General features: G+C 32.4%; 2 protein-coding genes across 3 annotated transcripts in view; one reads left to right on the forward strand and one right to left on the reverse strand.

Annotated features, from left to right (window-relative positions):
- Positions 1–6970: 6970 nt before the first annotated feature.
- Positions 6971–26525, reverse strand: part of LOC128183351 (hemagglutinin/amebocyte aggregation factor-like) — a 42771-nt gene continuing 23216 nt past the window's right edge. For both annotated transcript variants that reach the window (XM_052852325.1, XM_052852327.1), the window contains exons 4-5: positions 7650–7773; positions 6971–7353 (exon numbers count right to left, since the gene is read on the reverse strand). In XM_052852325.1, the coding sequence (XP_052708285.1) occupies positions 7314–7353; positions 7650–7773 (164 nt within the window). In that variant the 3' untranslated portion in view covers positions 6971–7313. The remainder of the gene's footprint in view (positions 7354–7649; positions 7774–26525) is intronic.
- Positions 12026–26525, forward strand: part of LOC128183350 (uncharacterized) — a 32411-nt gene continuing 17911 nt past the window's right edge. Inside the window, exons 1-11 of the mRNA XM_052852324.1 lie at positions 12026–12095; positions 12817–12867; positions 12977–13386; positions 13482–13634; positions 13744–13939; positions 14030–14285; positions 14373–14538; positions 14645–14812; positions 14919–15068; positions 15354–15929; positions 16013–16350. Coding sequence (XP_052708284.1) covers positions 12041–12095; positions 12817–12867; positions 12977–13386; positions 13482–13634; positions 13744–13939; positions 14030–14285; positions 14373–14538; positions 14645–14812; positions 14919–15068; positions 15354–15929; positions 16013–16350 — 2519 coding nt within the window. The 5' untranslated portion in view covers positions 12026–12040. The remainder of the gene's footprint in view (positions 12096–12816; positions 12868–12976; positions 13387–13481; positions 13635–13743; positions 13940–14029; positions 14286–14372; positions 14539–14644; positions 14813–14918; positions 15069–15353; positions 15930–16012; positions 16351–26525) is intronic.

Genomic DNA, 26525 nt, shown 5'->3' on the forward strand with positions numbered 1-26525 from the left:
ACACATGCGAGTTATGAAGGTAGTGATCATTGCAGAAAAAATTATGCATTTTTTCTACAATGTAGCCACTTTCATATCCCGCATGAATCACCGAAGAAAGCATTTTATTGTCTAAATAGTTATCTACATGGGCCTATATCATTTATCACCTTTAAAATACTAGTAAAGAAAAACCTTTTTTTTCAAATAACTATTTGCCATTCAATTATTATCACACGTAAAATTGTATTTTTGTTTTGAACTTTGTCATCTATCAATTTCATCAATGTCGGGTACCTTGAGAAAATAATTCAAAATCTTAAAAATTAATTAAATTGGACGTAAAATGCATACATAATTTTGAAATACTTTTAAAAGATTAAATGTTCTCATGACGACTAGTGTTAATAAATCAAGTGTTTTTCAAGGTGGTAGATAACTTTGACTGTTCTAAATTGATAATATCCGATACTAAACTCTCTCTGTCTCTCTTAAGAGAGCAATATTTCGACAACATGTTATATTCTGACTTTTTAAGGAAGGTCGCCCTATTAGTAATCTTAATATCGTTTACTAGTCACAAAATATATAAACATTAAGTATATCCGTTTGAATGTTTCGTAGGGATGTAAAATTGTCGAGATAGAAATTAGTGACATGGCGCCATCACAACCAATTGCGAAATTGGATTAAAATGAATTCCATGTACACACGTTTGATGATGAGCACCATCATTTCGAATAGCGTAAAAAACTGTTCTCTAATCAGAGTGTTTGTCATTGAGTAGCCTAGGAGATGTTAAACGGTCGCAGATTAGATTTTAAACTCGAAATTTGCAACTCGTTTATGAATGCATATTAACACAAAAAATATCATGAAAAGCTTGCAACTCTGCTGAATTTTAGGGACTGTGTAGCTTGAGGTCTCTTGACTAATTCCCTGTGAGAGGTGAAAGAAAAAACCATAGTCTGATTGGCTGAAAAACTTGTTTGAAAGTAAGATTATATAAATGAAAGGCACCTGCATTTGCACGCAATGTGCTCAGTCGTTTTTTAAGACACGAGTCCTACACTCCTAAATACGGAAGCTTATTGAGGCCAAGTCAGTAAATAAATTAATTTATGTTGCGTTAAATCGCAATAGTTATTGCGTTTTAATGCAATCTTTTGCGTTTATTCGCAATGTATTTTGCGTTTAAACGCAAAAGATTGCGATAAAACGCAAAAAATTATGCGATTAAACGCAAAGTGGATTGCATTAAAACGCAGTTTTGCGTTTAAACGCAATGTATTGCGTTTAATCGCAAAATTATTGCGTTTTAACGCAAAACAAATATTGCGTTTAAACGCAAAGCTATTATTGCGTTTAAGGTAATTATCCATACGTCACAAAACAACGTCTGACGTAATTCACGCGTTATTACGTCTTATCCGTGCCCGATCTAATTGAGACCTTACGTTAAAAGGTGTATTACAAAACAAAGAAATCAAGCTGACATAGAAATTGATTCAAAACAAATATATCAAAAATCCTGACAACTGCAATCAATTAGGCCTACCGGGGTATTCATCAGCGAAATAACATGACTGGGTTGTATCGATTGCGTACTCGTTTTGAAAATATAACGTTAGACCGCTTACTTTTGTCCTGCATAAACATCAATCCGTTATAAAGTTGAATTTAATCTAATTCTTTGAACATAAATCCCCGAAAGTCTATAAACATCGAAAATGAAATCCTGACCGAGTTTATATTCCAGTGCGTAAGGGAGATAAATACACAAGGGGAATTAAGTTGACCTATAACACGTTATCATCTTTATCCAATTCGCTTAGCAATGAGCATAGATTTATTTCCACAAAAAATGTTTTTAGAATTAAAATAATGCGCTGAAGAGAAGTTATTTCATTATAAGAACAGTCTATAAAACCAGTAAAAAAGGTATGAATAGAGGTTTTGTCTTGAAGGCATATATCAGGTAGTTAGCATTATCCACAAATGTGACTGCAATTTCTAAATACCGATCTCGATCCGTAATACTTGACGATATTCAAAGAAACCATCTTTTGCGATTTAAATAATACAGATTAATCAACAGTTTGTTTAAATCATGTTTTCTATTTAACAATAATCAAAACATATTTTTTAGAGTTATGAAATAATAAACCTATGCACAGTTTTATTTTTACGGATATTTTTTCAAAATATATATTTTAATGATTTTACCAAAAATATGCCAATTGTGATCCTGAAAAGGCCGGTCCCTTGGGTAATTTTATTTTCAATTGATTATGGGCGTTAAGGTGTAAATAATATCAAAATTTTAGAGAATTCTGTACGTAAATAAAATTATAAGAGCTTAAATTATCTTTGAAAATTTATTCATTTTAACTAATTTGTATGCAGATTTATCAATTTTTTGATAAATTAGCAAGTGTAACATAAAAGTTTTGTTTTGAAATAATAATTCCTTTATTTTACATGGGATATAAGTCAAAAACTGATTTTGTGGAAGTCAAATTTCAGGCTTAGGTTTATATTCTTTATGTATGAGAAAAGCGCCATTTTCCGCAATCGGTTCTATTTTTAGCAACGGTCCTAGCTTTTATAATACCGATGGACCAGCCAACAGGTTAAAATTTGATAAGAACATATCCTCAGATACACGTTTGAAAAATATGAAAAAATTCTGTACGCATTTTATTTATCCAGTGGGGTATGGACCATTACCTTAAACGCAACATATTTTGCGAATAAACGCAAACGTTTTTGCGATTAAATGCAATAATTTTTGCGATTAAACGCAGTAATTTTGCGATTAAATGCAATGATTTTGCGATTAAACGCAATGATTTTTGCGTTAAATCGCAATTAATTCATTTGCTTATATATACATTTAGTATATGTACACAATCTGTGATTTGATGACACCACTTGACACATCACAAAGACTCAATTTCTGGTTTTCACTTGGAATAACTTATAATGAAATAGTAAGTTGTCATAACTTGAAAGCATCAGGCACTTCTAAGCAAACGTATCCTGAAAAGAAGGATCGTGCCATAAATAAATACAAGAAAGAGAATAAGTCTTTGCTTATATTTGTTTCCAAATTCATTACAGATGACATGCAAAATGGCTATTGATGGATGCCCTAGTGATATTTGCTTGCCGGATACTTGGTATCTAGACTGTGAGAAATAGTTGGATTGAAAAGACGGAAAAGAATCCATCGCAAAGAGCATAATGCAAAGGGGCCTTATAAATAGAGGCATGTCGCTTCGCGCGACAAATTAAAACAAATGGAACTTGCACACACAGTTGCATTGATGGCTATACTATGAAAATTTATTGTCTCCAAGATATAACCAAATTGAATAGGTTATATAACCTTTTCAAAAAGTAAAATCATCTATTTGAATAGGTGATTCCATCTATTCACACTCAGAGAGTGATGCATGTATCATTTTTTTTTTCAAATATGTGATATCCCTTGTTCACATCACAAGATAAATAAGTGATTGATAAGTAATAATACCAATTCTAATAAATGCTATCACTTTTTCAATAGGTGATATCACTACTTCAAATCAGTGATATACCAATTACAATAAATGCCAAATCAGTTCGTCATATTGAATAAATACTATCACTTTCATTTGACATAATGTAATACAGCATGGATGGCAGTAATACAGTGTATGTGCGGACTATTTGATTTTATTGAATAATTAAGATTCGATTAAGAGAAACAATATGAAAAACCATTAGAAATAGAGGAAAGAGCACGACGAAAAAAGCGAGAAATGTTTAACATAACATTTCATGAACAGATTGACGAATGATTGTGGCATAACATAAGTATGTCCTACTTATACATAACATAAGTATGTCATCAACCTCTTCTTTTGGTCTGAATAGAAAAAGTCATGTACAAATAAAAAAAAAAGTTTTGCAATAAAACGCAATAACTATTGCGTTTAAACCCAATACCTTTTGCGATTAAACGCAACGATTATTGCGTTTAATCGCAAAATTGTTGCGTTTAATCGCAAAAACGTTTGCGTTTTTTCGCAAAAATTATTGCGATTAAACGCAATATTACCTTTGCGTTTAAACGCAATAGCTATTGCGTTTAATCGCAATCTTTTGCGTTTAAACGCAAAACTTATTGCGATTTAACGCAAAAGATTGCGATTAAACGCAATAATAATTGCGTTTAAACGCAAAAGAAATTATTCTTTCTGCTAAGCTGGCCTCAATGAGCTTCCGTATAATAATACCAATTCTAATAATTGCTATCACTTTTTCAATAGGTGATATCACTTATTTAAATCAGTGATATAACAATTACATTAAATGCCAAATCAGTTCGTCATATTGAATAAACAGTATCACTTTCATTTGACATTGATATAATAAAGCATAATGGATGGCAGTAATACAGTGTATGTGCGGACTATTTGATTTTATCGAATTGAAAAACCATTAGAATTAGTGGAGAGAGTACGACGTAAAAAGCGAGAAATGTCTAACATAACGTTTAATGAACAGATTGACGGATGATTGTGGCATAACATAAGTATGTCCTACTTATACATAACATAAGTATGTCGTAAACCTCTTCTTTTGGTCTGAATAGAAAAAGCCATGTTCAAATAAAAAAAAAAGTTTTGCAATAAAACGCATTAACTATTGCGTTTAAACCCAATACCTTTTGCGATTAAACGCAACGATAATTGCGTTTAATCGCAAAATTGTTGCGTTTAATCGCAAAAACGTTTGCGTTTAATCGCAAAAACGTTTGCGTTTATTCGCAAAAATTATTGCGTTTAAATGCAATAATTTTTTGCGTTTAAACGCAAAACTTTGCGTTTAAACGCAAACCTTTGCGTTAAAACGCAATGTTCTTTGCGTTTAAACGCAATAGCTATTGCGTTTAATCGCAATCTTTTGCGTTTAAACGCAAAACTTATTGCGATTTAACGCAAAAGATTGCGATTAAACGCAATAGTTATTGCGTTTAAACGCTAAAGAAATTATTTTTTCTGCTAAGCTGGCCTCAATAAGCTTCCGTACATGTCTATTAATTTCAAGTATTGAAGTATGTCTGGTCATCTTGTACGTACATGTAAATGGACCAAAAAAGAAAACATGTCTTAAACTGACTATTAATGACACAACCTTGCCAGGACTGTCGTTAAAAGATAAATGAGTAATAAATTTGAGGTTTTTTCTATTTGTTTTGTACGCAAATTGTGCACACGCGTACAGAACTATGTCTTTTTAATCACTTAGAACTGCGCAGCCACAGACTTTTACGGAGAATTCAAAAGTTTTAGAAAATGTGAAAGACGATCATTGGTGTCCACTCCGAGTACAACGATTTGTTGAGATAAAGACATTTAAGCAGTCGGCACAAGATCTATTTTTAGAATAAGAAAAAATCCAGTCTATACTTGGACCCCCTGTGTCTATGAAGGCACATCTATACTCATAACTTAAGGCATTTTGCAAATAAACTCTTAAACTCCTGCACCAGAGTAACTGCTTACAACTTTGGTAATTAAAAACGTGTGAGACGATGTCCGTAAGCAATAATAGAATTTTATCTGATAAGTATATTTGTAAAATTCATCAAATACCTACTTTCATTTTCGAACAACAAGCCCGAAATAGCAAAAATGAGAGTATGTTGGTGGACACGGTTTGGCGGATCCAAGTCAGCAGTAGTCTGCATCAAAATATATACTTGCAATGAAATGATATTGGATGAGTCTGTAAATAACTAATATATTTATCGGTAAGATATTAAGATTATACATAGAAGTTAAGATTTGACAAATGTTGAACAAATAAAATGAGCCAATTCGTTTCTTGAATGTGCGATTTTAGTTTTGATGGATAGAACGCTTGCGTTCAAGATCGTAGCAGCTAGCCTAGCCGCTAGGTCGTGGATATCTAGGTCTATTGAACGGACCGCTAGGTGTCAGATTTGAAATTGGAAATATTCAACTGAAGACTAATTACACTTACATAATTTGTTAATTTCAAGCGGATATGCATGTTAAAATTCATTATAACTTAAAGGATGAACAAAATATCACTAAATAAATAGATTTCATGTTTGTTTCAAAGAGGTAACTAAGGTGGCCATCTTGAATTTGATGCTTAGCTTAAAATATTTAGGATACAAATATACACGTAGCGGCTAGGCTAGCCTACCGTTCAACTACGTAGCCCTACGTAACAGCTACAATCTTGAACGCAGCCCTAGTGAAAGAATAGAATAGAACTTTCCAAAACGGGGTAACCATGAGTCTGCCCCCCCCCCCACTTTCAAAAACGATGCTACGTGCCTGTGACTAATTAACGAAAAGTGTAGGACGAGTTCATCATGCATCACGGGCAGATACCTTGCAAATGGGTCGGACTTCAATTAATACAAAAGTTCATAAATAAAATGGAACAAATTAATTCGATTTTAGTATTAATGGGAAGAACATGGGAACACACACACATACACACACACACACACTACCCATTAACTGGTTTGAAATAAATACAATAAAAAAAAGTGGTTTTTTTCAGTCATCTGAACAAATTAACACAATTAAGGCCACGTACATCTACATATAATTATTTTCCATTTCAGTTTAGATTTTTCAACCCTGCCCGCTCCTCTAAATATCCAACAATCATGACAATGCAGATTGTTTTTTATTTCAATTTTAAAGAATAAGTACAAGTTTTTGAATCAAATTCTGCTTCATAAGAATACAAAAATAGGTCTGCTAACAATGGGGTACAATTTTATACCCATAGAATTCCAACAGATTGTTCCAAAAATTACAAAGATGTTGTCTATCAGAAACTCAAACTGCTTTGTGATAAATTTTACACTAATAGCTATCAAATAAACGTTAACTTTAAGGCTTCTTTCCACAGGCACTTGTTTCTGAGAAAAAAATTTACGTTTTGACACAGATTATGCACATTAGAATACAACAAAAGTAAGCATGCTATATATGGTTGTTTAGATAATTTATTGTAGAAGAAAATGGTACTAAACACTTTTGCATTGCATTTCGTATAAAAGCGAAAACGACTGCAACACACGAGAGGGGGTGGTTTACCTCATTCGGAGTTAGATACCTTGTGTTATTATTATACTATAGGGTAAATTTTTTTCTCAGAAACAAGTGCCTGTGCTTCTTTCATGCAAAGCTGTTCATAACGAAAACAACATAATTTCCATAGCTATGACTTTTATTGTGACAAAACATATTGCACCAAAGTAAGGTATCTGGACCTGGGTAGATTTTGCTTCAGAGCTAGACAGATTGGCAAATTTCAAACTTAAATCGTCTGTCCCTGTAAAGAAATGAAAGTAAACTAAATATAAATTTATTTATCAATCGTCGTTCGTATTTTTACAAGATGCACCACATTGCCACAATAACAAATGTTCTATACTTTAAGAGGCAAGAGGCCTATTGGCAACATCGTTCACACGAGTGACATTTATCGGGCTTAAAATCATGTCCCCTCTCTAAAAGTTTGTTAAATTGATCTTCCATTGCTACATGCATACTACCGGGGAGGCGTGATTAAAACAAATATGAATCTCAGAAAGCTAGTATTTATTAGTACATGTATTTTATACTTACTCCCTGTGGTTGTCGTGAATGCTGAACACACCTCTGATGACGTAACCATGTGGGACTTGGTAGTCGACATCGGAATCCCAGTCGTTCACATAACCGGTCCAGTGGCAGTTTCTGAGGTCAAGTCCTTACAAAACATTCGACCATGTTAACATCTTTAAATTATGATTCAAATGATATTTAAATGTTTCTATTCAAATTACAAAGGCAAGGCGTCAACAACGAGGAAGAAATAAATGTGTCGACATATTTCATTGCATTGAAATGGTCTAAAAATGAAGGGAGTAAAATGATCTACCTAATGCAAAAATGCAAAAATGGCGAGAAAAGGTTGTCTTTACGATATCATATTCCTTACTTGTAGGCAGTTGAATCAAAATGAACATTTTGTGTGTGTATATATATATATATATATATATATATATATATATATATATATATATATATATATATATATATATATATATATATAAATTAAATATGAAAACACGAAAAACGTTCAATATAGCTTAAGCGCTTTCATTTTAAAATCTTCAGAAGGTATATTATATATTATATTATATATTATATTATATATTATATATTATACATATTATATTATATATTATATAGCTTCAGAAGCTATATTATATATTATATAGCTTCTGAAGATTTTAAAATGAAAGCGCTTAAGCTATATTGAACGTTTTTCGTGTTTACTTATTTAATTTTTATCTATAACTCGCCGACCACTGTGGATTTTATGGTGTTTCTATATATATATATATATATATATATATATATATATATATATATATATATATATATATATATATATATATATATATATATCTGTACAAAGAAAACAAAGAATTACAGTAAAATGATGATATTCATTTCAAGTGGCCATTTTAGGCCCATGTCATATATAGTCCTTTGTGGAAATTCAGTTCAACATTTTAATTTTGTATATTCATACATGTTATCATCTTAAAAGAAGACTAGTTGAAATAACACATTTCGATTTACATAAACATCAATACTCTTTATGATCAAAATCAGCAAATCGCAGAACATTTACTTTGCCTGATCGAGTCACTAAATTGATAATCAAACACAATATTACATGAAAAACAAATGTAAACAAGTAAACAAAATCGAAGCCGGGGAATTTTCCTTTGTTTCCGTTTCATCCTACAGTATTAGATAATATAAATCAACATCTAGGGGAAGTACAGATAAATCCTACCTTGTTCAGTTGCATCCTCTACCGATTTCCATCCACACTGGTTGTAAATGAGTTAAATTCCCAGAAATGTCACTCAAGTGCACATGTTTATTCTGATCACAGCTGCAAGCGCCGATGTGACGTAGTCAACCTCGATAAGTCGTCAGGCGACTTTTGAATTTTACAATTTCGCAAGATATAAAGAATAGTTGAAATTTTTATTTCAGTACACCTTTCTTGAAACAATCTCACCCAATAATTAACCATATTCATTTTGGTAGATATTTGTTAATTACTGAAATACATCTCGTAAAATATCATAAATAAGGGGCGGAGCATATGCAAATTTTCCTAAATCAAACGTGCTAGAATTCTGATACCTTCCTTAACACAGCTGAGACGTGAAAGAATTTGTTAATGAGTGTGTTAATGATGAAATATTTTTGTTATACAAGCATCAATTATAATAACAAAGAAATATTACAGAAGGAAGGGATCTGTATGTCGTAACACGTTTGAAGAAATTTTTAAAATGATTAACAAAAATAGAAAGATATTTGTTTGCAGGTTTGATTGACGACAAATTTAGCCTTAATTCGAATTAAGCAACATGTTGCATGTTTAGAAACGTTTCTAAACTGTATGAACGTGCAAACGAGTGAAAGAAACCTATTAATTATGATCAAATTGAGCTAGACGATTTCAAATGACAAAAATAAACTCATTTGATTTCATTTCTTGAGAAAAGTATACTATATTGTTTTTACATCTTCAGAAAACTGATTTTACCCCTGTTTTTCCTAGTCTCGTTGACCAATTATTGCTATATTGTTTCCACCTATTTTGATATACTTGTTCTTCAAATCAGTAATAAATAAATATCAATAACAACATCATTAAAAGATTTTTTTAAAAAGTTCGACTTAGGTTATTAATGATTCCACAGTATGTTATTAAACTCTAAACAATTTTGATTTTTGATCAAACACTGTCATTAAGGATTTTACTTTTTTTTAACCTTTTCATTTCACTATATATATCTACCTACATGAAATATGATTAATACAATTGTTAAGAATGATCACTAATGAATTATTTAATTTTGCAACTCTATTGTGTTGTGAAAGCAGAGAGAGAGAGAGAGAGAGGTAGTGTATGGGTGTACAATGAATTAAGGACAATTGATATGATAGATAAACAAACTTCACAGAAATGATAAATTAAAAATAATTACCACATCAACATTTATTCAAGCACAATAGTTTCACTTATTTTCTGTCAGTGGCTTTTATATTCCCTATATCTGCATTTTTCCAACAGCAAATGTTTTTCGGATAAAAGTCTTTCTGTTATGACATTTTTCAATGCATGAATATTAGTTTTTTTTTGTATTATTATTTTTACATTTACACGAAATATATAATGATCCACAATAAAAGCTATCAAGTTAAAACAAATATATAAACATGTCTGTTTTCGTATTTTTCATAAAGAACTGAATGTATATATAATGTAAATAAAATTTCAAACTATCAAAATCCACTTTCAAACATCACACAACACCATTTTTCTATATTAAATTCATAAAATAAGTGATCAATACTCTCTTCATTTATAAAAAAAAAAGAGTAAACACAGCAGACTGTTTTTTATATATTAAAAATATAATTATTTGTAGGAATAACCCTATATAGAATTTGATATTGTAGCCAATGCAGTTTTGATTCCTGTGTAGACCTAAAAGGGAGTTCAACAAGTCTGTTCCAAGCTGTTTGTGAATAGTATATCTTAATCAATCACCTGAATCATCCTGAATCAAAAGAAAACAAAGATAATCTAAATGATACTATACTATCATTTCATGTGATTATTTCGTCAGCTTTATTAATATGAATTCAAAAATAGAGTAAACCTAAGACATGAATATACCGAAAGATATTTTTTAATTATTTTGTTATTTTATTTTAAAATAAACATCGCACACACATAAAAAGAAGAAAAGTGTGTCAAATATTGATATTGTATAATTCAAATTCTGATAAAGAAGTTTTAATATCATTTTTAGATGAAGGTAAAATGCAATACGTTAAATGATAATATACTGTGGAATCATTTTTATTCGTGGGGGGTCAATGCACGTGTGTTGCCAAAATTTTCCTTGGTCATGGCGACGTAATTTTGTTGGTAGTAAAATCGGGATAATTTCAATAAATGTTAAACAAATGATCTCATATAAGTTAGTTGGAATGCAAATTCGTGGGCAAGGGTTACCCACGAGAATCACGAACATTGGTCTTCCACGAACAATGATGATTCCACAATATTATAATGATCTATATTTGACCTTTAAAGTTGCTTAAGCAAACGAAATGTTATCATAATTATCTATTAACAAAAATATTTTGCTTATTTAAATCTGAGTACTGCTCGCTTTTTTTAATATCACAAAAGACATTGTTTTAGTCTTTTTGATTGGATTGCATATTTGAGTCATGAATGATGTCATCAGCTACTAGGGTGTACAAGGGAACTAAAAAGAGGGATAATAAATGTTTTATGTTAAATTCACTACAAAAACAAATTAAAATTATCTTAAATACTGATATAATTTTATGCCTTTAAGGCCAAATTATTAACCAATAGCCTAACTGCTGCACACCAGATTTTATATGTATATATTAGCTAGGAATTGAAATCACTCCTCAAAACTCAATTTCAAATAAGTACGTAGAGAATAATGCTATGTTTGCTCCATAAAAAAGAAACAAGTTGGACTAACTTTAAGTGCTTTGTCCTGAATATTCGTCAGATATAAGCAGCAAGACATTGCGAAGTAAAGCAAAAATGTTTAAACTTGCACAAATTAGTTTTCTTAGACAATCATATATAACCAAAACGCGTTGAACATGTATGCGTTATTGCATGTTTGACAATTGCATAATAAATACGTAACATTATATTGATAATTGATAAACTTTGAAATCAATGATATTCATTAATCTACTTTACCCTAATAGAGAATATTGCACTCTGTACCTGAAGCAAACTATTTGATAAACGTTATACAGATAAAGATATATTCACAATCGTCAGCAAACTTTATCGCTGTACTTTACTCTCCCTGATCTCCTATAAATTGACAGGAGCCCACCCTGACCACCAATAGAGAAGCTACCGCCGAGCTCCAATGATGGAGCGCACATTTATATTATTGCTAGCCTTTACGGCAGGCATCTTGGCGGGTAAGTGTTAGCTATATATTCTATTGGCTAGTGTAAGCAAGTGTAATCGAGACAATTTAACAGACGCTATAAGGATAAAAGTTTCACAAGTATATGCTTTCGATTCTTTCTAGAAAATAGAATTAAAATAAGATAAATGTTTGCTAACTTTATTAAGTAAATTCTTTAAAATGTTATTACACCTTTGGTTTTCACATGTACCTTGAATATTTTTCATTTTGTTTTTATTGTACACAGACCCATAAGGATATTAAACAAAATGGAACTTGAACTCAAATTTGGTGTGATCAAGTATTAAAAGCTCACCATACTGCTTATGTTTTCTTTAATTAAATAACGTTAAAGTGTTTCAATACATATTTAACATGGCTTTGGGGAAAACATATTAGATTATTTGCCCCGAGGTGACATACAGCTCTGGAGTGTAATGATTATAGTAATAAAATATTGCTTATATAAATTATTATTTGAAATCTTACACCGTTAGTCAACATATCAGTTTTAAATTAAAAGTTTAACATTTGAGAATACGTTGTGGGTGATAGTAGCATTATTTTGTCCGAAAAGGATGCACAGTTTAAAAAAAACCGTGTATTTGACTTAAGCTCCGCTTAGTCTCCAAGCCTTTTTGAATAAACAATCAAAGGAAAGTAAACATCCCTTAAATTTTTAAATCTATTCCATTTTTATTTATTATTTGGATTTTTTTTGTTTCTTACAGGACCTATATCAGATATTAACTCACGTGAAACATGTTCAACAACATGCACAGGTAAATAACATTGTAATTAAAATTTATTTGAGAGAGCTGCTCGCGAAAAGCTCATTAAATCAGACAGAGAACTCAATAATAAAATAACAGAAAAAATATTGAATTTTAGACTCTACAAAATTCGGATATCAACCTGGTACAACTTACGAATACGACTATGACGTGGATACAACGACTCTCATCCAAGGAGCATCGGAAGGAAAATCTGGAATAAAAATGACTGCTAAAGTTCAAGTGGAAGTTCTTTCAAAATGTGACCTTGTCTTAAAGGTAAAGAACGTTCAGCTCCACGAACGCAATGCAGAGTCACCTGAAAACTTTATCCTGTCAGCAATGTCTGGGAAATTCAGCCAACAACTTGAAGAAAACTCACTGAGATTTTCTTTCCAAGACGGTCGTATTGAGTCTCTGTGTCCGGCTGACAGTGAAACACCTTGGGTTCTTAACATCAAACGGGGTATACTTTCCATGATTCAAAACACCATGGAAAATCTACAAGCCGATCAGAAAGTCAGTGAGGTCAGTAGCCTAGCTTTTGATAATTTGGATAATAATTTCATAATGCTGATATCAATGTTCTATATATCTAAATACATACATGCATATATGATTAGGCTGACGTGACGGGAACATGTGATGCCGATTATACAGTGTCTGAAAATGGGTGGTACTCTGTAACCATCAAGAAACACAAGAACCTTCTTGGGTGCACCGAGCGTCATGGATACCACACAGCTCTACAGGGAACTCCCTATCGGGTGCCATCTGTAAGAGGGCCTCTTTCTTTAATTATCTCCACATCCACATAGTTTGTCATCAAAAAATACTATAGAGATATAAATTAAAACTAACTCTCACATACATTTTTTATTAAAGGAAATTCAGTCCTTACCAATTATGAAGAGTAGCCACGACTGTCAACAAGAAATCAGCAAATCCGGCATCCTTAAAGGGTCTTCATGCACTGAACAACATGTGTTTAGACCTTTCTCACGAGATTCAAGTGGTGCCATGACAGAGAGCAGACAGACCTTGAAATACTCAAATGAAAGAACTGGAGTATCAACAGCAAGTAAGATTCATAATTACTATATATCGTAATTTCAATAAATTCGACCAAAGCTTTTACAACATTTATTAATAAGTTTTGTTAATTATTCAGATTCTGTGACTAGAAAAGCTGACATGAACTTTGAGCACCATGTTGACACGGCAAGCAGCACAAAAGCTCGAAAAAATATAGAAAAACAACTGGTCAACATTTGTGCCCAAACAAAAGGAGACGTTCGTCCTGAAACTCCTCGTCTTTTTTCTGACCTCGTGCACATTATGAGATCAGCTGACTCCCAGACATTGAACGATGTTTACACAAACGTCCAGAGTGGTGCTTTTTGCAGCGACAACAACCAGAAAGTCAGGTAATAGATACGTTTACATTTCACTTTTTTTCCATTTTCACAGTATGTAAATTTAAGTCATACCTTTGAGTGTCTTCTTGATGACAGGAAGTTTTTCTTGGACGCTGTGCCCATGACTGGAACACCAGCCTCTGTTACAATGTTAACAAAAATGATCACTGACAATGAAGTAACTGGAATTGAGGCTGATATGTGGATGACAACACTAGCCTTTATTCCTAGCCCATCAAAGGACATGATTAGGGAAGTTATGGTAAGACTAGCTAATGTCGTAGATAAGGCTGCATTATCCTTTTAAAATCGATTATATTTGAATGACAGAGGGAATTTACGTATAACAATTTTTATTATTTTTACAGCCGCTTTTGAAGAAGAATGGCAAAGCACTGTTGGCCGTCAGCTCTCTTATAAACACGTATTGCAAAAAAACCAGATGTGAAAACGACCTGGATATCGCAAATGTTATTTCAGCCCTTGAGGATAAGATTGGATACGGTTGCTATGTGGACAACAACAACAAAGAAAACGTAATGTTTAGCTATTGTATGCATCTTTGAAATGCATATTGTTTGTTTTGTGTATAAAGGGTTTAGAATACTAATTCCATCTTATATTTTCATTTTGGTGTTTCAGATTGTCTTGACATTACGTGCATTGGGCAATTCTGGACACACCAGCTCAGCCATAGCTACTGTCAACAGTTGCATCTCTCGAAAAGACAACCCAATGGAAGTTCGTATTGCTGCAATTGAGGCCTTCCGTCGTGCTTCATGTGACAATGACGTATGTATTAAGATTACTATATGTGATATTAATTGAATTTGTGCGAACCATTCTTTGGGGGATTATCAATTGTTTAATTTCATGGGTATTTAAATTTTGTCGATTTACTTCTATGAACAATGAATAGAGACTTTATAATCAATTGATGATATAAAATTGTGGACGATGGGTATAAACAAAATTCCCGAAAAACTGAACCACAAAACAATTGAGAATTTCATGGTAAATATAATTTAAAAGATAAAAAATACTATCGAATATCTGAATTTTGATGTGGCTTTTTAGAGAACCGAGGCTTTGAAAGTCTTTAATGACAAAGAAGAAGATGCAGAATTAAGAATTGCTGCTTACCTGGCCATAATGCAATGTCCATCAAAGAGTATCATCACCACCGTTCGAAATGCCCTAGAGAAGGAAGAGGTCAACCAAGTTGGGTCATTTATCTGGTCTCATCTAACAAATCTTATGGAGTCGTCCAGTCCATTTAAGCAAGACATAATATCAATTTTGAATAGTGAATATCTAAAAAAAGAATTTGACATGGACAAGAGAAAGTATTCAAGAAATTACGAGGGGTCATTCTTCCTGGAAAAAATCAACACTGGGGCTTCAATCGAAAGCAACTTGATCTGGTCCTCAAAATCATTTATTCCAAGATCATTGATGGCAAATCTGACTGTTGATTTGTTTGGAAAGTCAGTCAACATTCTAGAAATTGGAGGACGAGTGGAAGGACTAGAATACTTTTTAGAATCCTATTTCGGACCAAATGGCTATTTTACTGAAAAAGATGTCAAGGAAGCAACAACTCAGATTGTCAAAGGGATTGACGCAAACAAGATGAAGAAAATCGACAGCCAGGTAAGTACGACTAAGTATTTATGATTAAATTTGACAATTTGTGTTATTGAAGTTCTAACTTTTAAAATTTAAAAAAATTGTAGTTTGGGACTGGAATGGGCCAACTGAGAGGAGCTCTTTACATGCGGATTTTTGGAAATGAACTCTCTTACAACAGTTTTGACGGACTCGCCAGTTTTTCCAGTGGCTTCAACGTTCTTGAAATGTTGATAAGTATGTCAAAAAATCACGATTACACGTTTACCCAGAATATCATGTTCATGGACACTTCCATGATAATTCCAACAAGTGCTGGATTTCCTCTGAACCTGACAATTAATGGTACTGCCACTATTGACATGAAAGCTTCAGGAAAGGTCGACCTCCGGAAACTAGGCACAAGTCCTAGAAGTCTTCTTATCAGTGGACTCATTCAGCCAAGGTAAGAGTGTTTAAAAGAAACATTGCATAAAAGTTTTGAATCGGCTTTCTGTTATTTTTTATTATTTAATACTTGTGTGGATTAACTTTACTCATTTTGGATTATATATATATATATATATATATATATATATATATATTGTACGAAATAGTAATAGAACTAGATATGAACTCGTTACGAGTAACGAGTAGGTCTTCCGTTTAATTTTTTAAACGATTCGATTAAAATATCAATGAAATTTCAGAATTCTCCCTCAACCACCTCCTTTTAGATAATGTATACGATTGTCAATATCCTTTAAAATGCTTAACAAAGAGTTTTGCTTTTTAACATACAGCACATTAAAGATTTAATATTTTTATCCCCTAAAATCTCTAATTACGTCATCAATGGGTTTTGAAATGAGTTTTACAAACAGATATTGCTGCTATCAACAACTTTGCTTCTATAATGCATTACAAAATCTTGATCATTTTTAAGGTATGAGTAATAGAGTTTAGGAGTCTATTGGCCCCTAATTTTAGGGGCCAGCCCCTTTTTCTTGATGTTATACGAAAGGTCTCATGAATACTAACATTTTTTGTTCTTACATCCATCTAAAATTGTTGATCACTTTTGAGATACAAATGATTGAATATTTTAGGGGCCAGCCCTCTAGATCCTTAATGGGGACAGAAATTCGTCTTTTGATAAGTGGAATCAATTTAAATCATTTTTTCAAACATTTTCTCTTCTATGATGTCTAACAAAATATGTATACTTCTCTAGTTATTTTTCGTCAAAGTTTAAGTACTTTGGCCCCTAAAAGTCCCTAATTACGTAATAAATGGGCGTGGCAATGATTTTTTCAAATAGATATTGGTACGATCAACAACTTTGCTTCTATAATGCATTACAAAATCTTAATCGTTTTTAAGTTACTTGTAATAGAGTTTACGAAGGCCTTGGCCCCTAAAAAAAGGGGCCAGCCCCTTTTTCTTGATTTGTGTGAAAAGGTCTTAAGAATACAAATATTTTTTGTTCTTACACCCATGTGAAATTGTTGATCATTTTTGAGATACAAATGATTGAATATTTTAGGGGCCAGCCCTCTAGATCCTTAATGGGGACAGAAAATCGTGTTTTGATAAGTGGAATCAATTTAAATCATTTATTCAAACATTTTCTCTTCTATGATGTCTAACAAAATATGTATACTTCTCTAGTTATTTTTCGTCAAAGTTTAAGTACTTTGGCCCCTTAAAATCCCTAATTACGTAATAAAAGGGCTTGGCAATGATTTTTTCAAATAGATATTGGTACGATCAACAACTTTGCTTCTATAATGCATTGCAAAATCTTTATTGTTTTTAAGTTATTCGTAATAGAGTTTATGACTGTCTTGGCCCCTAATTTAAGGGGCCAGCCCCTATTTCTTGATTTTGTTGAAAAGAACTTTTGATTATCTACCACTTTTGTTATATATGTTTTAACAAAATATCAACTCATAAAAAGATACAGATCAAAACGTATGAAAAATTTGATTCGAAATTCGTACCCAATTTTCGAGCCTATGCGAGCTCATAGAAATGGCGCCACTGGCGCAAAAAAACTACATTGTGCACAACTTCAACCTATAGTCTACCTATCCTGAAAATTTCATATTCCTATCTCTGATAGTCTCTGAGTTTATGTCTGCACAAAATTAGTCGTAAAAACTTACAAAATCGGCCGTAAATCGGAACCGGAAGTGCCGATTTCAAAATTTAAAAAAACTTCTAGAATTATGACCACTGGCAATCATCTGAGAAAAAATGGTCGAAATCGGCCGAATAGTTTTCGAGAAATCGCGTGCACAAAATTTTGGGAAAAAAATAATAATAACTAGATACGATCTCGTTACGAGTAACGAGTAGGTCTTCCTTGCGATTTCTGTTTTTAATCATACCATGAATAATCGATTTAATTTTAGAATTACCCCCCCCCCACACATACACACACACACACACTTTCAGATAATGTATACAAATCCCTTATTACGTAATAAATGGGTGTTGCAATGAGTTTTCCAGATAGATATTGCTACAATTAACAACTTTGCTTTTATAATGCATTACGAAATCTTAATCGTTTTTATGTAATTTGTAATATACTTTACGAGTTTCTTGCCCCCCCCCCCAAAAAAAAAGGGGGCCAGCCCCTTTTTCTTGATTTCTTTGAAAAGGTCTTAAGAATACTAACAATTTTTGTTCTTACACCCATCTAAAATTGTTGATCATTTTTGAGATACAAATGTATGAATATTTTAGGGGCCAGCCCTCTAGATCCTTAATGGGGACAGGAATTCGTGTTTTGATAAGTGGAATCGATTTAAATCATAAATTTAAACATTTTCTCTTCTATCATGTCTAACAAAAAATGTCTACTTCTCTAGTTATATTGCGTCAAAGTTTAAGTACTTTGGCCCCTAAAAATCCCTAATTACGTAATAAATGGGCGTGTCAATAATTTTTTCTAATAGATATAGGTACGATCAACAACTTTGCTTCTATATTGCATTACAAAATCTTTATCGTTTTTAAGTTATTTGTAATAGAGTTTAAGAGTGCCTTGGCCCCTTAATAAAGGGGCCAGCCCCTTTTTATTGATTTTGTTGGAAAGAGCTTTTGATTCTCTACCACTTTTGTTATATATGTCTAAACAAAATATCAACTGATAAAAAGATATAAATCAAAACGTGTGAAAATTTTGAATGAAAATTCGTGCCCAATTTTCGTGCCCGGGCGAGCTCCAAGAAATGGCGCAACAGGCATTAAACAACTACATGCTGCACAACTTCAAACTATAGTCTACCTATCCTGAAAATTTCATATTCAAATCTCTTATGGTTTCCGAGTTTATAGCTGCACAAAATGGGTCGTCAAAAATTACAAAATGGCCGACAATTCGGTACCGGAAGTGACTACGAAAAAATTAAGAAAAATGTATGAAGTTTAGATCACGCCCAACAATCTGTGAAAAAATGGTTGAGATCGGTCGAATAGATTTCGAGAAATCTCGTGCACAAAATTTGGAAAAAAAAAATAATAATAATAATAAGAAACAGTACGAAAACAATAAGGTCTTCCGCTGGAAACGGAAGACCTTAACTAGATACGACCTCGTTACGAGTAACGAGTAGGTCTTCCGTTCAATTTTTTAAACGATTCGATTAAAATATCAATGAAATTTCAGAATTCTCCCTCAACCACTTCCTTTTTGATAATGTATACGATTGTCAATATCCTTTAAAATGCTTTACAAAGTGTTTTGCTTTTTCAGATACAGCACATTAAAGATTTAAGGTTTTAGTCCCTGAAAATCCATAAATACGTCATCAGTTGGTCGGGCAATGAGTTTTACAAACTGATATTGTTTCGATCAACAACTTTGTTTCTATAATATTATACAAAATCCTCATCGTTTTTAAGGTATGTGTAAAAGACTTTACCAGTGTCTTGGTCCCTAATTGAAGGGACCAGCCCCTTTTTCTTCCGTTTATTCGAAAGGTCTCACGAATACTAACATATTTTGTTCTTACATGCATCTAAAATTGTTGTTCATTTTTGAGATACAAATGATTGCATATTTTAGGGGCCAGCCCTCTAAATCCTTAATGGGGACAGAAATTCGTGTTTTCACATGTGGAATCCATTTAAATCATAAATTCAAACATTTTCTCTTCTATGATGTCTAACAAAATATTTCTACTTCTATAGTTATATTGCGTCAAAGTTTAAGTTCTTTGGCCCCTAAAAATCCCTAATTACGTAATAAATGGGCTTGGCAATATTTTTTTCTAATAGATATTAGTACGATCAACAACTTTGCTTCTATAATGCATTACAGAATCTTTATCGTTTTTAAGTTATTTGTAATAGAGTTTAAGAGTGCCTTGGCCTCTAAAAAAAGGGGCCAGCCCCTTTTTCTTGATTTTATACGAAAGGTCTCATGAATACAAATATTTTTTGTTCTTACACCCATGTAAAATTGTTGATCATTTCTGAGATACAAATGATTGAATATTTTAGGGGCCAGCCCTCTAGATCCTTAATGGGGACAGAAATTCGTGTTTTGATAAGTGGAATCAATTCAAATCATTTATTCAAACATTTTCTCTTCTATGATGTCTAACAAAATATTTCTACTTCTCTAGTTATTTTTCGTCAAAGTTAAAGTATTTTGGCCCCTAATAATCCCTAATTACGTAATAAATGGGCGTGGCAATGATTTTTCCTAATAGATATTGGTACGATCAACAACTTTGCTTCTATAATGCATTACAAAATCTTTATCGTTTTTAAGTTATTTGTAATAGAGTTTATGAGTGCCTTGGCCCCTAAAAAAAGGGGCCAGCCCCTTTTTCTTGATTTTATACGAAAGGTCTCATGAATACTAACATTTTTTGTTCTTACATCCATCTAAAATTGTTGATCACTTTTGAGATACAAATGATTGAATATTTTAGGGGCCAGCCCTCTAGATCCTTAATGGGGACAGAAATGCGTGTTTTGATATGTGGAATCAATTTAAATCATTTATTCAAACATTTTCTTTTCTATGATGTATAACAAAATATGTATACTTCTCTAGTTATTTTTCGTCAAAGTTTAAGTACTTTGGCCCCTAAAAATCCCTAATTAGGTAATAAATGGGCGTGGCAATGTTTTTTTCCTAATAGATATTGGTACGATCAACAACTTTGCTTCTATAATGCATTACAAAATCTTTATCGTTTTTATGTTATTTGTAATAGAGTTTATGAGTGTCTTGGCCCCTAATTTAAGGGGCCAGTCCCTATTTCTTGATTTTGTTGAAAAGAACTTTCGATTATCTACCTTTTTTGTTATATATGTTTTAACAAAATATCAACTCATAAAAAGATACAGATTAAATCGTATGAAAAATTTGATTCGAAATTCGTCCCCAATTTTCGAGCCTAGGCGAGCTCATAGAAATGGCGCCACTGGCGCCAAAAAACTACATTGTGCACAACTTCAACCTATGGTCTACCTATCCTGAAAATTTCATATTCCTATCTCTGATAGTCTCTGAGTTTATGTCTGCACAAAATGGGTCGTAAAAACTGACAAAATCGGCCGTAAATCGGAACCGGAAGTGCCGATATCAAAATTTCAAAAAACTTCTAGAATTATGACCACTGGCTATTATCTGAGAAAAAATGGTCGAAATCGGCCGAATAGTTTTCGAGAAATCGCGTGCACAAAATTCGTGGAAAATAATAATAATAATAATAACTAGATACGATCTCGTTACGAGTAACGAGGAGGTCTTCCGTTCAATTTTTCAAACGATACCATTAAAATATCAATGAAATTTCAGAATTTCCACTCACATTTCACATACAGCACATTAAAGATTTAATGTTCTAATCCCCTAAAAATTCCTAATTACGTCATCAATGGGTGTGGCTATGAGTTTTACAAACTTATATTGTTACGATCAACAACTTTGCTTCTATAATGCATTACAAAATCTTTATTGTTTTTAAGTTATTTGTAATAGAGTTTACGAGTGTCTTGGCCCCTTCTTTAGGGGTCAGCCCCTTTTTCTTGATTTATTTGAAAAAGTCTTAAGAATACTAACATTTATTGTTCTTACACCCATCTAAAATTGTTGATCATTTTGAGACACAAATGATTGAATATTTTAGGGTCCAGCCCTATAGATCCTTAATGGGGACAGACATTCGTGTTTTGATATGTGGAATCGATTTAAATAATTAATTCAAACATTTTCTCTTCTATGATGTCTTACAAAATATTTCTACTTCTCTAGTTATATTGCGTCAAAGTTTAAGTTCTTTGGCCCTTAAAAATCCCTAATTACGTAATAAAAGGGCGTGGCTATTTTTTTTCTAATAGATATTGGTACGATCAACAACTTTGCTTCTATAATGCATTACAAAATCTTTATCGTTTTTAAGGTATTTGTAATAGAGTTTAAGAGTGCCCTGGCCCCTGATTAATGGGGCCAGCCCCTTTTTCTTGATTTCTTTGAAAAGGTCTTAAGAATACTAACAATTTTTGTTCTTACACATATTTAAAATTGTTGATCATGTTTGAGATACAAATGTTTGAATATTTTAGGGGCCAGCCCTCTAGATCCTTAATGGGGACAGAAATTCGTGTTTTGATAAGTGGAATCAATTTAAATTATTAATTCAAACATTTTTTCATCTATGATGTCTAACAAAATATTTCTACTTCTCTAGTTATATTGCGTCAAAGTTTAAGTATTTTGGCCCCTAAAAATCCCTAATTACGTAATAAATGGGCGTGGTAATAATTTTTTCTAATAGATATTGGTACGATCAACAACTTTGCTTCTATAATACATTACAAAATCTTTATCGTTATTAAGTTATTTGTAATAGAGTTTACGAGTGTTTTGGCCCCTAAATAAAGGGGCCAGCCCCTTATTTTTGATTTTGTTGGAAAGAACTTTTGATTCTCTACCTCTTTTGTTATATATGTCTTAACAAAATATCAACTGATAAAAAGATATAAATCAAAACGTGTGAAAATTTTGAATGAAAATTCGTACCCAATTTTCGTGCCCAGGCGAGCTCCAAGAAATGGCGCAACAGGCATTAAACAACTACATGCTGCACAACTCCAAACTATCGTCTACCTATCCTGAAAATTTGATATTCATATCTCTTATGGTTTCCGAGTTTATAGCTGCACAAAATGGGTCGTCAAAAATTACAAAATGGCCGACAATTCGGTACCGGAAGTGAATACGATAAAATTAAGAAAAATGTATTAAGTTTAGATCACGCCCTAACATCTGTGAAAAAATGGTTGAGATCGGTCGAATAGATTCCAAGAAATCGCGTGCACAAAATTTGGAAAAAAATAATAATAATAACTAGATACGATCTCGTTACGAGTAACGAGTAGGTCTTCCGTTCAATTTTTAAACGATACGATTAAAATATCAATGGAATTTCAAAATCCCCCCCCCCCCTCCACTCCCTGATAATGTATACGATTGTCAATATCCTTTAAAAAAGTTATAGTTATCTATAATAGAGTTTGCGAGTTTCTTGACCCCTAATTTAAGGGGCCAGCCCCTTTTTCTTGAATTCAGTCGAAAGGTCTCATAAATTCTAACATTTTTTGTTCTTACACCTATTTAAAATTGTTGATCATTTTTGAGATACAAATGATTTAATATTTTAGGGGCCAGCCCCCTAGATCCTTAATGGGGACAGACATTGGTGTTTTGATTGATGGAATCAATTAGAATCATCAATACAGATATTTTCTCTTCTACAATGCTTAACAAAATATGTTTCCTTCTCTAGATATATTGCGTCAAAATATTAGTACTTTGGCCCCTAAAAACCCCTAATTACGAAATAAATGGGCGTGGCAATGATTTTTTCTGATAGATATTGTAATGATCAACAACTTTGCTTCTATAATGCATTACAAAATATGTATCGTTTTTAAGTTATCTGTAATAGAGTTTACGACAGTCTTGGCCCCTAAAAAAAAGGGACCAGCCCCTTTTTCTTGAATTCATTCGAAAGTTCTCATGGATAATGATATTTTTTGTTCTTACACCCATCTAAAATTGTTGATAATGTTTGAGATACAAATGATTGAATATTTTAGGGGCCAGCCCTCTAGATCCTTAACGGGGACAGACATCGGTGTTTTGATTGATGGAATCGATTAAAATCATCAACGCAAGCATTTTCTTTTCTACAAAGCTTAACAAAATATGTCTCCTTCTCTAGATATATTGCGTCAAAGTTTCAGTACTTTGGCCATTAAAATATCAATGAAATTTCAGAATTTCCACTCACATTTCACATACAGCACATTAAAGATTTAATGTTCTAATCCCCTAAAAATTCCTAATTACGTCATCAATGGGTGTGGCTATGAGTTTTACAAACTTATATTGTTACGATCAACAACTTTGCTTCTATAATGCATTACAAAATCTTTATTGTTTTTAAGTTATTTGTAATAGAGTTTACGAGTGTCTTGGCCCCTTCTTTAGGGGTCAGCCCCTTTTTCTTGATTTATTTGAAAAAGTCTTAAGAATACTAACATTTATTGTTCTTACACCCATCTAAAATTGTTGATCATTTTGAGACACAAATGATTGAATATTTTAGGGTCCAGCCCTATAGATCCTTAATGGGGACAGACATTCGTGTTTTGATATGTGGAATCGATTTAAATAATTAATTCAAACATTTTCTCTTCTATGATGTCTTACAAAATATTTCTACTTCTCTAGTTATATTGCGTCAAAGTTTAAGTTCTTTGGCCCTTAAAAATCCCTAATTACGTAATAAAAGGGCGTGGCTATTTTTTTTCTAATAGATATTGGTACGATCAACAACTTTGCTTCTATAATGCATTACAAAATCTTTATCGTTTTTAAGGTATTTGTAATAGAGTTTAAGAGTGCCCTGGCCCCTGATTAATGGGGACAGCCCCTTTTTCTTGATTTCTTTGAAAAGGTCTTAAGAATACTAACAATTTTTGTTCTTACACATATTTAAAATTGTTGATCATGTTTGAGATACAAATGTTTGAATATTTTAGGGGCCAGCCCTCTAGATCCTTAATGGGGACAGAAATTCGTGTTTTGATAAGTGGAATCAATTTAAATTATTAATTCAAACATTTTTTCATCTATGATGTCTAACAAAATATTTCTACTTCTCTAGTTATATTGCGTCAAAGTTTAAGTATTTTGGCCCCTAAAAATCCCTAATTACGTAATAAATGGGCGTGGTAATAATTTTTTCTAATAGATATTGGTACGATCAACAACTTTGCTTCTATAATACATTACAAAATCTTTATCGTTATTAAGTTATTTGTAATAGAGTTTACGAGTGTTTTGGCCCCTAAATAAAGGGGCCAGCCCCTTATTTTTGATTTTGTTGGAAAGAACTTTTGATTCTCTACCTCTTTTGTTATATATGTCTTAACAAAATATCAACTGATAAAAAGATATAAATCAAAACGTGTGAAAATTTTGAATGAAAATTCGTACCCAATTTTCGTGCCCAGGCGAGCTCCAAGAAATGGCGCAACAGGCATTAAACAACTACATGCTGCACAACTCCAAACTATCGTCTACCTATCCTGAAAATTTGATATTCATATCTCTTATGGTTTCCGAGTTTATAGCTGCACAAAATGGGTCGTCAAAAATTACAAAATGGCCGACAATTCGGTACCGGAAGTGAATACGATAAAATTAAGAAAAATGTATTAAGTTTAGATCACGCCCTAACATCTGTGAAAAAATGGTTGAGATCGGTCGAATAGATTCCAAGAAATCGCGTGCACAAAATTTGGAAAAAAATAATAATAATAACTAGATACGATCTCGTTACGAGTAACGAGTAGGTCTTCCGTTCAATTTTTAAACGATACGATTAAAATATCAATGGAATTTCAAAATCCCCCCCCCCTCCACTCCCTGATAATGTATACGATTGTCAATATCCTTTAAAAAAGTTATAGTTATCTATAATAGAGTTTGCGAGTTTCTTGACCCCTAATTTAAGGGGCCAGCCCCTTTTTCTTGAATTCAGTCGAAAGGTCTCATAAATTCTAACATTTTTTGTTCTTACACCTATTTAAAATTGTTGATCATTTTTGAGATACAAATGATTTAATATTTTAGGGGCCAGCCCCCTAGATCCTTAATGGGGACAGACATTGGTGTTTTGATTGATGGAATCAATTAGAATCATCAATACAGATATTTTCTCTTCTACAATGCTTAACAAAATATGTTTCCTTCTCTAGATATATTGCGTCAAAATATTAGTACTTTGGCCCCTAAAAACCCCTAATTACGAAATAAATGGGCGTGGCAATGATTTTTTCTGATAGATATTGTAATGATCAACAACTTTGCTTCTATAATGCATTACAAAATATGTATCGTTTTTAAGTTATCTGTAATAGAGTTTACGACAGTCTTGGCCCCTAAATAAAGGGACCAGCCCCTTTTTCTTGAATTCATTCGAAAGTTCTCATGGATAATGATATTTTTTGTTCTTACACCCATCTAAAATTGTTGATAATGTTTGAGATACAAATGATTGAATATTTTAGGGGCCAGCCCTCTAGATCCTTAACGGGGAC

This window comes from Crassostrea angulata, chromosome 5 (genome assembly GCF_025612915.1).
Source record: "Crassostrea angulata isolate pt1a10 chromosome 5, ASM2561291v2, whole genome shotgun sequence".
NCBI lineage: Eukaryota > Metazoa > Mollusca > Bivalvia > Ostreida > Ostreidae > Magallana > Magallana angulata.